Source organism: Setaria viridis, chromosome 4, assembly GCF_005286985.2.
Source record: "Setaria viridis chromosome 4, Setaria_viridis_v4.0, whole genome shotgun sequence".
Lineage (NCBI taxonomy): Eukaryota > Viridiplantae > Streptophyta > Magnoliopsida > Poales > Poaceae > Setaria > Setaria viridis.
Genome location: NC_048266.2, coordinates 9,278,707 through 9,293,665, shown reverse-complemented (window position 1 = coordinate 9,293,665; position 14,959 = coordinate 9,278,707). Strand labels below are relative to the sequence as shown.

The 14,959-nt window shown below is 47.4% G+C and overlaps 1 protein-coding gene and 1 long non-coding RNA gene across 3 annotated transcripts; both read right to left on the bottom strand.

Moving 5' to 3' along the window:
• Positions 1–2,973: 2,973 nt before the first annotated feature.
• On the bottom strand, positions 2,974–5,213 carry LOC117851645 (uncharacterized). Of its 2 annotated transcripts, none has more exons than XM_034733502.2 (2): positions 4,499–5,213; positions 2,974–3,444 (listed from the first exon to the last, which is right to left on the bottom strand). In XM_034733502.2, the coding sequence occupies exons 1-2, from the start codon at positions 5,162–5,164 to the stop codon at positions 3,337–3,339; spliced, it is 774 nt and encodes a 257-aa protein (XP_034589393.1). In that variant the 5' UTR covers positions 5,165–5,213; the 3' UTR covers positions 2,974–3,336. The 2 variants fall into 2 exon arrangements, with proteins under 2 accessions (XP_034589393.1, XP_034589394.2); XM_034733503.2 differs by having other exon boundaries at positions 2,974–3,441; positions 4,499–5,200.
• Positions 5,214–5,867: 654 nt separating this feature from the next.
• On the bottom strand, positions 5,868–7,756 carry LOC117851929 (uncharacterized). Its single transcript, XR_004639677.2, has 2 exons — positions 6,166–7,756; positions 5,868–6,084 (listed from the first exon to the last, which is right to left on the bottom strand). It is a non-coding gene; the product is annotated as an uncharacterized lncRNA (long non-coding RNA).
• Positions 7,757–14,959: the final 7,203 nt, after the last annotated feature.

Genomic DNA, 14,959 nt, shown 5'->3' with positions numbered 1-14,959 from the left:
CTTCATCGGTACCGCGGGGTCACGGGCACCCTGCCCAAAAGCCACCATCACCGGAGCCCCTCCGAGCCGCTGTCGGTGCGTAGCCTGAGCCTGCTCTGGTGAGGTGGCTTAACGTGGCGGCAACAACGCAGGCGGTATGGCCCTGATGGCGGCGGCGCAGCTGCTTGGCGTAGCCAATCGCGTCGGTGCGGGGCCCGAGCCCGCCCCGGCAAGGCGGCCTTGCGCAGCGGCGGCAACGCTGGCGGTACGGCTCAGGCGCCTCGGGGTGACGGCAGTGGATCCGGCGTTCCCCTAACCTTTGAGGCTGATTCCCTTGCGGATCTGCTCCTGGGGGTGCGTCAGCCAAGGTGCTCAGGCGACCACGTGCAGTCATGGCAGTGCAGGGCGTGTTGGCTCGCGGCCACCATCAGCATCAAAGCCGGCGCTTGGCGGTCATCCACGTGCCGTACCGAAGATCCACCTCCTTTCTGGCACTCTCCATGGTCACAACCGGCTTTAGTGTCCCGCGATGACGACAGCCATGGGCATCCTTCCTCGCATCCCCTCTGCTGCTGCCGCGGCCAGTTAGGGACTCCTCTCGGCACTCTCAGCATGTGGTTGGCCGCAGCGCGTGCACTGCAGTCGGTGGCCCAGGATTTGCCAGGAGAAATCCAAGCTTGGCTTTGTGCCATGCCGACAATGGCGACACCCTCAGGTGCCGTTCTTCCTCCTTGGAGGCGTTGTTTCGAGGCATACCTGTCCACATGTATCGGATGCCTTTGCGCTGGTTTGGGAGGTTTTGGTCAGGAGAAATCCTAGCCTGGTTTTGCACTAGTGCCGTCATCGATGACGCCCTCGGGCACCATTGTCCTTCATGGAGGTGATGATGAGAGACCACTCCCCATTGGATCCATGTGCACCACTTTGATGAAGGCATCGTTCTGGAGATCCCCTCGTGCCGCCACTCGTGACCGCTAATGGTTTTGGTGCTTCTCATTCTACATCACCCACACACACTTCTTTGATCAAGCGGCTAGTGGTTGTTGACCTCCGTCGTGGTTCCGTAAGTGTTCCCTATCTGGCACCTCTACTCCATCGACTGTCTCCTTGTTGATGGTGCCATCAAATCTTATGCCGAGTGGTGTTTCCACCTCTATTGCCATTTCCCTCAAGGCTTCCTCCCCTTGTACGATGTTGGATAGTGGTACGTGGAGCCCGGATGTGCGGTGAATGGTGTTACCATTAGCTTCAAGGGAGATCGTCGTGTCCGATGAGTTTTGGTTTACGCACCTCTTACCACCTTTAGTCCCCATTCCATTGGCCTATCTCTCAGGTGGAGGGTGACACTGGAACGGCGTAGCTACGAGAGGTGGACTGGATGTACAATAACCACGACGCACCTGGCGAGTATGTTGTTTAGTGATGACTCTAATTGGCGAACGGTAGTTGTTCTATCGGCCTAAATGATGGCTTGTCAATCTGAAGTGTCTACGTGAATGTGTTTCTCCCTCGTGTTGTACTCAAGTTATAACCGGTGTTTTATGTTGAAAGTTTTGTAATGATTTTGGCCTACCCAAGAATCTTTAATGAAATTCAGGTGGGGATCCTACAACATTGTGTATATGTTCTCGATCTCAAGGGTGGAACTGTGTGCATGGGACTTCGTGTGGAATGTGTTTGAGGAAAAAAAAGGTTTACCGAACGACCTTCCAATGTAAACGTGAGGCCGATACGTACTACTCGCACCGATCGCGAGGCTGAAGCTGCACGAACGCACATGCCCATAGCAGCTTTGCCGATTGCCATCCTGCATGCCGACTTAAGCTCCTTTTTCGTGCGCTGCAAAGTTGCAAACGGAAAAAAGAGAGAGAAACAAAGGAGAATCCAACATCCCAATGCTCTCGATGAGCTCCTGCTCCTTCGCTGTCATGCCGGTTCCTTTCGGCCAAAGTCACATCTCAAAAGAGCCGAGGCCGCGCTGCGTCATCACTGCAGATCCTCGTCGTGGGGACTTGGGACTCCCATCGGAAAGGCTGCAATGATCCATGGCCATCGCCCATCGGCCCATGCCATGCAGGTACAAGGATTTCACTGATGATTCAGGAAGGAGGACGCGTCCACGCATGCTGCGTTAGTGGCCTAGTGGGGCAGCAGGTCACGCAATGCCACGCCACGCGCGGGCAGGGAGGCCGCAGCGGATGGGCGCGGCCGGCGGGCCGGGCAGCCGTTGCGAGCGCACTAGCTAGCTCCTCGATCGACCGGCCGCCTGCAGAGAGAAGCCCCAAATGCGCAGTGCCGAAAGGTAGGAGAAGCAGCTCGATCTCGGTGCGCTGATAACGTGCTGGCTGCTGAAATGCAGGTATTCCCTGCGGCCGTCAGAAAAGCAGGCGCCAAAGCGGTTTTCCTTGGTCAATGCGGCGGCCACTAGCAGCAATCCTCGTTCGCCTGCCTTTGTGTGCCTCACTCACTACTCATCAAAAGCAGCAAGAACATTGGAGATCGATCGTTTCTGACTTCCGAGTCATGGTTCCTGCCTGCGCAATCGTGCAACTCTGAAACCAGGAGCAGCTACTCCGCAATTGGTCACGGATAATGCCTTGCATCAACCTACGGCAGTTCAGTATTCAGGTCTGGCTGCTACTGCACTGTCCAGCAGGATATCTTTGCAGGCTGTACAAATATGGGCCTGATCCTGATGCTATTGCACCTGTAATCCTCCTCTACCAACTGAGACAATCATTTCAAGTACTAACCCACCTTGCGTTCATTGCAGAAGTCCTCCGGTTCAGGTGTGTGGGCACCTGATTTGTTTGGAGGCCTTTAGCCCTCGTTCTTATCATTAACCTACCCCTAATATACGCGCCAACGTCGAATCTGCGTGCGCGGCTCGCCTCCAACGCATAAAGTGTGTGGATTCCAGCTCCCGCCGCATCATCGCGGCGGCCTTATGATTGCCAATCCGGCGCCACGAACGCAGCACAACACGCAACAAGATCCTCAAAAGCTATACACCTGCAAAGGGATGTACTTTGCACCATGTCTGAATATAACAGTACAGCACTACTCCAGTGCACTACTATTTATTTTTTCAACATTTCAGAGTGTGTCCCAACTCCCAACCGATCTTAGACTCGCTAAAATGACCTGACCAAGATCTGCCACTTCTTTATCTTACATGGGCTGCTTGATGCTAACTACGAGCCCCTTCGGAATTGTTTTGTACTGAGGTGCCGAACAATGAAACTGACCGATTCTCGCATTGGCACCACGGCAACTCTTCCTCTGCAGGAAGGCTGAAGTCTGACGAACGTTGACTCTAGAACGCAGATTGTTCACCGGCTACGGATTTTGTCAAGATCAGCTGCTGACTTCGGCGATGCTGTGCAGAGAAGGGCGCCAATGGCGATGCCTGGCGCCGGAGTGCGCTGCCGAGCTAGGATTGCTCCGGTGGCCGTCCCTGTCCTGCTGCCACAATTGCAGTTAGATTAGATGGGCGGCAGTAGAGTAATACGTAGAAGACAATTGATCTTGCTGAGCTAGTCTAAGTATCAAATGAATGACGGCTGCCCATAACTCATTAAAAAAATGGACGGTAAAAATGTCAAACATTAGTAGTGCTCATTAGCAACGAATTAGTGGCTTCTTCTTGGCCTTTCTGCTAGCATCATGCATCCATGTTCCATGCATATTCTTCGATTACCTGACGCTCTGATTGGGTTGCAGAATGTCAAACATGTCGGGAATTTTTTTTATATATCTCGTGAGGCAGCTGAAAATTTTTGGTGCATCCCATCCCCTACCATTTCCATGTGATTGTTGGGAAAGCAGGATGTGACAAAGGAATTATTATGATATTATCTAGTTTTGATTCAGAATAAGTTGCCCAATATCTTTAAGCAGCCATGATATCATGTTTCGAGTAAATTATTGGGCTTATTCCTTGTATCTTGATCGTCGAATACTATACGGCGATATCCTTTGTAATCAAATCGGTTGGTTGGGTTGGGTAGGTGTTAGTGGCACATAAAGGTATGAATTAGTAGGGTGGGCAGCTAATTATAGAAATATCAGCTGGAATAAGCTACGTAAGCCAAGTTACCTAGACAAGTAGGTACTTATCTGCACTTATCTTTTCGAAAGGCTATTACCTACTCTTATTTATCAGTCAAAGAAAACATAATTTCGTGTCAGAATGAGAAAAAAATCTTAGTGCACTCGTGACGTCATAGAAAAAGTTTGAAACTTGAATTACAAACAAATGATCAAAGCAGAGCAGTCAATCAAGCAATAATTTTGTTGGACAATGTTTTGGGTATGTAAGAACTGTTAGGCTCAAGAACATACATGCATCGATGCATAAAAATTAGCAGAGGGGAGAACTAGAGATTGAGCGATGGTTGTACTAATGACGAGCTAAATCCCATTAGTAGAGTAGTGGTGAAGAACGGAGTGAAGAACAAAACAGAGGAGAGACTGAGCAGAGCACCAATGGATGGTATGGTGATCATAGAGCCAGTACCTGCTGATCAAGGCTGCCATCCACCAGCTGCGGCGGCAGCTGCGAGTCCTCACCGGCGGCGGTGACCCTCCCTCCGGCGTGCTTGGGCTGGAGCAGCACCAGCTGCTGCTGCTGCGCCCTCCGTGTCTTCTCCTCCTTCTTGGCCTGCAGCGCCTTGGTAACCTCGGCGAAGGTGATGAGGCGGTACGCCTGGCCGAGCGCTAGCGTGTCCCGCGGCTTGAGCAGCTTCACCCGCGTCACCCGCGCCGCGCCGCGCTGCTCCTGAGGATGAGGAGGCTTCCCGCCCGCGGCGTCGGCGCGGTGCGTGACGAGCGCGACGTAGTGGCCAGGGTTGGCGCGCATGACCTCGGCGGCGCTGGTGGCCCAGTAGAGGCGCTCGACGCGGCCGCCCGGGTGCTGCACCACCACCGTCGCCGCCTCCGCCGCCTGGCAGTTGCCCATCCTGTTCTCCCTCCCCGTACGTGCGCGCGGGGTCGGAGGCGGGCAGGCAGAGACGAAGGTGGAAGGGCCAGTCAGGTCAGAGTTGCTGGCGGCGAGAGGTGCCGTATGATTTATGAAGCGGCGGTGCGCGGTGGGGGCCGGGCGCGAGCGCGAGCGCGAGCTCGAGCGCGGTGGGTGGTGCCCTGTGGGGTAGGGATTAACGGCCGAGATGGCGCTGCACGGCATAGATCGCCTGACCGCGCCGGCCGCCTCGGCGTTTTTTTTTCTCTCTTTGGCTCACCGCGCAGCTCTGCTCGTGCTCTGCGACTGCCTGCCGTGGAGGCGTGGGCGCTGGCGTTGGCTGACCGACCGGGTGGCGCCTGCCTGCCGCGGCGTGCGGCCTGGCGTGCACGCCGTATAGTACGCGCGGTGGTAGACTGGTACGTCTACGCTGCGGTAACGGCAGGGCTACGAGTCCGACCCGGCCGCCGCCCGCGCGCCAGGTGAGCGCGAGTGCCCCGTACGGCAGCTCACCGATCGGAGGAATCCGGCGCCGGGGTCGTGCACTGGAATCCGCGCGCCTTTGGTGGCAGGCTCGGTTCTAGAGCTGGACACGTCGGGTTGGAAATCCTCTGTTTTGCAAGTGAAGGACGGGAGCTCTCAACTAGATTTCAAAGACACGGAACAACCTTACAAGCAATTGTTGCGAGCTCAAGAGATCTAAAGATGATTGGATAATGGAGAAATGATTACGATTTAGGCGTCTGGATTAACCGTGAGCTTGCTACTAGTATGTTGTAACACAAGGTTCGTTTTAAAAAAAAAATAAATCCATTTTTGAGCTGGCCACTGGCCGGCCAGTGGTAATTTTCTTCAGAAATTGGTAAAGAAATATTATATAAGTTTTGCCATGCGATGAACGGAGACTGGGTACATATACATTATGATAGGAAAAAATATGACGCAAAAAGATCACATAATCTCGTGCAAAATCTTCTTGAAGTGACATGTGCTATGAAGTATGAACTGAACAAACTGATGCCGATTTCTTCACAACCATCCTATATCTTCACAAGATACTTGTAGCGCTGCTGAGACTCCAGATTCCATGTAACATCCTGTCACTAAAATGAGCTGCACTCTGCATGGACTATGGAGTTCTGAGACTGTAAGGTGCAAATGCAATATGTGCATAAGAACAGACTCAAGCAAAATATAGAAGTGTGAACAGGAAGGCATTAACTAACCTTGTTAGTTTAGCATGTATTTTACCTGAAAAGACACTCCAGTTATCTCTCGCAACATATGATCTGACAACACAAACAGCTGCAGAGTGAATGTGAGAGACTATACAAAAACACATGTAAGTGTTCGATTTCTATGCATGAACTGACTGATTGATGAAATCCTTTCTGAAAATTGTGCCTTCAAGTATTCTATTTGCAGTCTACCCTCCTGTAGTAGTTCAAAATTTAGGATCATCTAGGGTTAGAACCATAATGCCAGAATTTAGGAGCATGTATATACAAAACAAAGCTACTACTGTATTTAAGTGAAGCGAATTTCAAGAGCTCAAACTCGAACAATAGGTAGGCTTTTCTCAATCAAGCACAAGGACATCAAATAGCCCTCCCTCATAAGTCATAACCCGGAAGAAATGGGCATATCAGTGGCCACATAACTGCTATCAGCATTTTATTTTGATATATAATTTGTTTCAGCATTAGAATTAATTAAGCTTAATAGGTTGGTAATTTCAGATTTGAGAGTGGATATAGTAAAGCTACATGACAAGATTCAGAATTTAAGATCTTTCATTAATTTTCTATGAATTTGGATAATTACCTGAATGGACAAGTGCTAACATGCATCAACAACTAGCTAGCTTGTTCACTGTTTATCTTCTTGACACAAGCGCATATCGAAGCAAAGAGAGCCTTGGCCAGTTGGTTAGGTCATGATTCCAGAAGAGCATACGTCAGTGCCAGCGAAGAAGAGCGGCACCAAGCCAACATCGAGATTAAAGATCCGCCTCTCAGACATTTGAACGAGCATATGGTGAGCAGCAACTGTTAGATGGCGAGCAGAGCAGAGGAAGGAAGAGGACCTTACCGCCTGTAGTGGCTCTCTTATCAGGCTGGGAACACGTACATTGGCCGCAGCCGAGCTCGACGACGCGTTGGCCGGAAACACGGAGATGGACGAAGGCCTTGCCTCCATCAATCCATCGTTACTGCCACGAGTGCTCAGGCTGCTTGCTCCACGGCTCCAGGCGCGGGCGGCAGGAGGCCGGACGACGGGTGCTGGATGGCGGCTGGAGGTCGGATGGCCGCGAATCTTGGGCAGACGGCGGAGGGAGGGCGGACAACGGCGGAGAACAGGGAAGCGGGGGGCCGGCGTCGGTGCGCACGGATGGCACGGAGGCGAGCGCTCGAGGGTCGGTGGCCGGGGGCGGACGCCGGAGGGCAGGGAGGCGGCGAACAGCTCGAAACAAATATCTCGAGCACGGCCGCCCCGCTTCGCTCCTCCGCGGTTGTCCTCCGTGGGTTCGGCCTTCGCACGCATCTCTTGGATTGACGTGGAATGGAAGGCGGATGGCCGAGGTCTCGCCGGACGCATGGCGTAGCTCGAGCTCGAGTACGAGACGGCGTTGGCGGAGCTCGAGCACGAGGAAAGCACGCGTCCAGTCGCTTGCTCGGGCTCTCCGTCGTGCCTCCACCTGGAAAACGACGGTGAGCTCTCGCGAAGGATCGATCGAGTAACCAAGGTCCGAGATCAACGACTAATAAAGCAGAAACTGGCTGAGATCCAACGGCCAGGAAAATCAGGCGACGTGGCCCAACGAGCGCCTGAGAACGGCCCGTTACCAGGGTCACGTTTGGTCTTATAGAGATGTTGTAACACAAGGGTTCGTCGTGCCGGGTAAAAGACAATAAGGTTAGGTTAGTCGGTTGACCTAATGGTAGAGGACGTATTTTTTAATCATGATTCTAATCAGTACGGTTTTTTCTTCTCTCTTTTGAAGGATTGGTCAACAAGTGATTACAGGGGATCTTTGCATAAGAACGGGTGATCCTTCTTGGGAGCGATGGTCAAATATCTTACCAACAGCGTCAACTACCATACCCTTGTACAAAAAATGTCAACTATCGTTAAAAAAGGTCAATTTCTTTCTATGTCAGCTCCGAATAGGAAGCGTGAAATTTCATGCATAAAGCTTTCCTCGTTTGCCGCTATTACAAGAGTTATGCGCAAAATTGTTTTGTTCTCTACTTCACGACAACAGCGTCGGATATGCTAGTAGCCTATTTCTAGTACATGTGAGTAAGTTCCTCTTCTCTTTTTTTTTTCACTTGTCGACATGCATGTTTTTCATATCAAGCACACACATGGAAGGAATTGTTACTTGCCCTCCTCTTTCTGCCCAAGCGTAAAATCATTCTCAATCTGATATGATACAATACAGGGAAGACCCATTCTGTCTTGAAATGATACTAAGAGTATATCCATCAGTTCCTCAAAAAATTTCTCAATAACTAGTTGATTGGGATATCCCAATACCGCATTTATTATTTTTTGGAGAGTTGCTTTTGCAGTTCCTAAAAATCTCATCGCAATCTAAGTACCGTATTGGGAGAGTCACAACTCTCCTTTTATTTTGGGAGAGTTGGGATAAATTATTGGTTTGTCCTAATAATTATTGGGAAAATGGAAAGGTAAAGGGGATCTGCTGGAGCATTGGGGTTTTACGAATACTTTCAATACGGTAGTTAGATTGGGAAAAGGGAAACCGCTGGAGATGCTCTAATGCATATTCATGTGGAAGTTGGTTTTTGCCTTTTCCTTTATTAGAAAAACACATGAAAATAAAGTTGTACTCCCTTCGTCAAAAAAAACAAGTCGTTTTAGGATTATCCTAAGTTTGACCAAGATTGTAGAAAAATTACATATATTTATGGTATGAGTAAGTACCATTAGATTTATCAAGAGATATATTTTTATAATATACCTATTGATACTGATACTTTTCTCTATAAATTTAGTCAAAGTTGAGAAAGTTTAACTTAAGACAAACCTAGAATGACTTGTTTTCTAGGATGGAGGGAGTGCACTTCACAAAAAAAGGAATTGACCGCTAACGAACGCACTGACCAAATTCTTCTCCCACCATTCAAGAATATATAAATGTATTTTTAATTTTGGAATAGAGAAGTGAAAAATTTATATATTTTTATTAGTGATTAGTCAAGTTCCATGGTTGGATAGTTACAAGTAGTAATGAGGAAAAACAAATCAATTCTTCAATTCTAAAATGTATGTCATTTTAGTTTCGAAAAGCTATACCATGTTTGAGTGTTTTTATGCCTCCTCCACGTGATTTTCCTTGCAGTTGGTATGAGCTAAGATCCGCACCAAGGATAGTCTTCTATACCTACCTAGAGTGAGTCTACGAAGACGATCCACCATTGCTAGGGTTAGGATTTAGAGTTTGGGATTAGGAGTCAGGGGTAGGGTTGTTTAAGATAGCCAAGTCTAAAGGGAAGGTCACTTACAACATGTCAGCCCGACGAAGGTGGCAGTTGGTAGGCGGAGTGAATTGTGGTAGCCGCTGGGCATGAGAGGAAGAGAAGGCCGATTAGATGAGGTAGGGGCAGGAGCTCTCAATCTGATTTGTTAGTGAGCTAGAGTGATTAGCATTGGCAGATCCGATAGCAGAAGCCATCGGAGATGAGGTATGAGAGGGCAGAAGCCATCGAAGACGAGGTATGAGAGGGCAGGGTAGCGGTGAGCATGGCTGAGAAGGCAAAAAGAAATGGAGCCTAGGAAGAACAAAACATATTGAAGAATATGCCTAATCCTCCTTAAGATCAAGATTTAGCGGCAAAAAAGATCATGTGTGGAGAGAAAAAAAATACCCCAGTGTAGTACATATAGGGCATTTTTGTTGAGTCATATGTCAAACATCTCTAACTTTGACTAAATCTATAAAGAAAAATAAACTAACATCTATAATTCAAATTAGTATCATTAAATGCATCAATAAATATGTCTTGATAGTATATTTACCTAATATATAGGTGTTGGTATATTTTTCTACAAACTTTTTTTAGGTAAAAAAAAAGATAAAGCCAAGGTCAGACACATAAAAAGGAATCCAACCGGAGTCAAATGAGACAAAATATAATTGATTGTTCATTAAAATACATAACTTCGACTAGTATGGAATGAAACTTTCTTATGCGACTTGTTAATTTTACAATACAGAGCTTATACACCACATATCCAAAAACCGAAAACTCTGCCACAACAATTCAGAAAAAAGAGCACAACAATTCAGAAAGAAGAGCAGAGAGGAGGAGTAAGTAGCGAGGAATCAGATTCGAGTCCAATGCGTTATTGCTCCGACGCTTCTTGCTCTAATCTATGCCAAGCCGACGCATCTTCCAATTGGGTACCATAAGATTGAGCTAGCTCACACTGCCCCAAACTACGTCAAGCCTCCCCACATCAATTTCTTACCGTCAAACTTAGGAGAATGACTTTGTCGTGGTCTTTTTTTAGCTGCCAATTTGACCATCGTACCGCACGCTGGTTGTTTGCAGGGAAGAACATGCACACAAGTGCCTCAACATGGTATTTTACACCATTGAGTGGATCATCCATATCTCTTTTGCTCGCCACGTTCAAGGGATGATGTTCAAGCGTAATATTTATATTTTGTTTCTAAATGTATGCCATTATAGTACAAGATTTTTAAGCAAGTGAGTTTTATTTCTAATAATGAAAAGAAAGGTTATTGACTACCCCCGAAAAATTGATAATTCTAGACATATAGACGCATGCGGTCTCTACACCACGGCCACTTGCAAGTTATGCGAGCTCATAGGCTTCCTTAGGCCTTTTGGTTATGTTCTCCTTCATATGGTCACTACTCATCTTGATAACATCATGCCAAATCCAAATTTCAGTGGTAAGAAAGGTGATCATCAATTGGCTTCTATATATAGTCGATCACATTGTGTTCTCATACATCATATGTAAACATATATGCAATATGATTTTTATGCAGTAATGTCAATATCTATTTTGTATGAGTATTTTATCTAGAAAACAACTTTAAAAGTTGCAAGCTTTATCTGGTTTCTACATTGTTTTGCAAGAATTGAATATCTGTTAGATTTCAATAACATTCTAGAAACTTTTCTTTGTGAGTTAAAGATTTTTTAGGTGGCAATTGGCATGCTATGATAAGGTAATATTTTTGAAAAAAAATAAAAATATTGTAAAAATTTTCTATCAAATGTGAGGAGGACCAGAACAACACGATGTGTTTATTATTTTCACAGGAAAAAATAATGTGTTTGTAGGATCAAATATTCCAGTAACTTGATATCTTGTTGATGTTTTTAGTAAAATAATATAGTAACAAGTTTGTTGTTTGTGCTTATTTTTGTGGTACGTAGTTAGTTCAACATCTTATGTAGACAAGGCGCTACCCCAGCTAAGTTGTGGAGGAACTGCTAAGGTGCTAAGGTGCACGTTTACAGTGTGTTGTTGGATATTTTTATGATCTCAACATAACAACTCAGATTACAAATAACGTACGTGTTCCACTGTTGACGTTTATTATTGACACTAAAAAGTGCCATTTAAGTGGTGTTAATGCCATGCCTTCACCTTGGAGCATGGCAGGAAAGAAAGAGGACTAGACATTCTCCTGTCGGTGGCGCAGCATCCAGTTGTCTTCTGACCTGATCAGCGAGATACTCATCAGGCTTCCCATCAAATCCCTTGTCCGGTGCCGCTGCATGTGCAAAGAATGGTGGCGCCTTATCTCCAACCCGGCCTTTATTGCTGAGCACAGCTCCTGCATCAAACCACTCCTGATTGCCAGCTTCATGGAAGAAGAACCTGAGGATAATGACTTGGACTCACACCTGTCCCTGATCGACATGGAGAACGGCAGCATCCTGAAGGTTATCAAGTATGTCAGGGGCATCAATCTGATGCGCACATGCCTGGACATTGCCTGTGTTGCTGACTACCAGACTGGGATCAAGGTGATCAATGTTGCCACCGGGGCTATGGTTGTGGAACTAAAACATGATGATGTCTACGACCAAATTATACCTGATGTTACTTTCCCAGATGCCCAGGTGATTGATCCGTTCTTCCCCCGCCACTTTGGCTTTGGCCGTGCCTCCATGTCTGGCACGTACAAGGTGATCTGTTTGCTGGACAATAAGTTTCGTAGGTACAGCCATCAGCAATGCGAGGAACAGATAACAGCAGTCCTGTGTGGCGGCAGAAGGCATGCCCTCCAGGCCATGTCTGTTCCTGCACAACCTGCATCACCTTCATTGATGGGATCCTCTACTTCTTGCCGAACCATGAGACCATAAACCCGGTGGCTTCGGATAGTTTGATCCCTTTTGATCTCGAGGATGAAGAATGGAAGAAGGTTATCTGAGGCCCACTTAGCATGCGTGAGCAGCTGGGCCATACTTCGAGCATTTTTGCGACAGTGCTCAGTGGCACTTTGAGCATGGTTCATTTGGCAACCCATGAAACAGATCTGCGGGCCGCCACAGATCCGCATGCGGATATATGGTTCCTTGCTGATGTTGAGAACAGTATCTGAGTCAAGAAGTATACGATCAGGATGGCATCATCTCTTTGTAATATGCAGGTGGTGAACATCTTAGGTGATGGCAGAATAGTTACTGTAAACGGAGAAAGGTCAAAGCTTTGGCTCTATGATCCCATGAATGGATCCTGCAAAGGGATATTAGACCTGACAGATGACTATGGTGGTGGAATCAGTATTTACACTGCGAGCCTGCTGTCTTATAGATGGCAACGGGTACAAATTACCCCCGTGCCCGCGGGCAAAAACCCGTTAGGGCGAGAATACGGGTGCCATTTTGTATGCACGGGCACGGGTGCGGATTTGATTTTGTGCCCGCAGGTAAAAAATTAGCGGGTATAAAAATACCTTACCCGCGTCCGCAAACCCGTGAACCCGCCTGACATGTGGGCCTCAAGTATATAAATGATTTTTTAGGGTTCCTTCATCTGCTCCTTATCCTCCCGCACACAGCCGCACTCCCGCAGGCCGGCAGGCGCTCCCACACCTCGTGCCGCTTGGGCTCCCATGTCTCGCTCACCCTCACGCCCAGGCGGCTGCGGCCTGCCCGCTGCCAGTTCCCCACCAACCGCTGCCACCGTTCCGCCGACCCTTACTTCCCCGCCGCAACCTCCCCGCCGCCTCTCTACCCGCCCACCTACCTGTCGCGACGCTGCCCCCTCCGCCAGTGGCCAGCCCCTCCGTCGTCCCTGTCGCCTTGGGCACAAAATCCGCCAAGGCCAAGCCGCGGCGCCGGCCCCTCCGTCGCCATCCGCCGACAGCCGGCCCCTCCGCCGCCCCCCATTGCCGCAGGCAAAGACTCCCCAAGGCCAAGCCGTGGCGCCGCCCCCTCTGCTGCCGTCCACCGGCGGCCGGCCCCTCCACGGCGGGCATGGGTGTGCCCACGGGTACAGTGTACCCGCGGGTGATGGGTGCGGGTTCAATTTCTTACCTGTGATGGGTCGCGGGTGCGGGCACAGGGTTTGTCTCGCGAGTGCGGGTTTGTAAACCCTCTACCCGTGGATAATGAGCCCGTTGCCATCTATATGCTGTCTTCAGAGAAGTATCAAGGGTTAGCTTGAATGATTTGGGATCAGGTGGCAGTGTTGGAGTATTTTAGCACCCGGAATAAAAAAGGAATGAAAATGACAAATCCATTGTAAATGTATTATATTATTTGTAATGCAAGGCAAGGGCTGCCATCAATTATGCTAAAACAAGTTACTTTTGCCATCCCTTGTAACTTAAAAATAGAATCTTGTATTGCTGTCTGTTATTTTTTTTTACAGTTTGTGAAATACATATGGATGCTTGATGGTGATACATGTAACATTGTTATTTGTTGTAGTTAATTGTTCACAGGAAAAATAGCCATACGCTGTCATGTCTGGTGTTATTTATTGTTCTTTATTTTGGCTGGATAAGGAGAAGCGATTACTCTTGCTTAAACTAACATATTTTGGATGTCAGGAGGGTAAGCTGAATGAACATGCCATCAGCCATTTCTGTTTGATGTATTTGTTTGTGTGGCATACAGGACCCTTTTTTTCTTCTGAAAACCGGAAGCATTTAACTGTTCTTAGAAATTACTAATTGTGCTAAGGATTTCTTACTTGGATGGTTTTGGAGAATCTGCTTGAGAACAGGATAGTTCACTGAAAAAGTTAGTCAAGCTGCATGACATGTCACTTCATTTGATTTGTGAATTGTCTATTTTTATATCTCCTGGATCTTGAAATAAAAAGTATTATGTTGTTTCGTAGATACTAGTCGTTAACGCGTGCGATTTGTGGGATTTATTTAGACATTTGTAATGTTTTCATATCATAATAATCCTCCATACTGTCCAAATTGTGCTGCGTGTGCTATAATTTGTACCGTATCCGTTCCAAATTGTATGTCATTTTATCTTTTCTAGATATATAATTTTTTTAAGTATGTAGATATAACCTATATCTATATGCATAGCAAAAATCATGTATCTAAAAGAGTCAAAACAATCTAGAGGAGAGAGTACACGGAGGCTGCTACTTAGTCATCAACTCATCGATGGGGCCTCTCATGGCGGGCATGTGGTAGATATTAGTGGAAAATGTGAATTATGAAATGCATGTAGAAATTAAATATTTTTTGAATTATGAAATGCATATAAAAATTAAAAATATGGCAGTTATTTTTGATAATTTTTTCTAAAAGAGAAATATAAAACACATATAAGAAAAAATATCTTGGCAGCAAAAAGAAGTCGGGCTCGATTTGTTGGTCTGGGCCTTCGTTCTTTTGGCCCACCAATATTCCTGTTAGTCCGCCGCGACATGGGGGCATGTTTCACGGCCACTTGCCAGTTTGCAACTAATTGGACCCAACTGGAAGTTCATTCAATACAAGCCTACCTAGAGCCAGCTAAATTACAC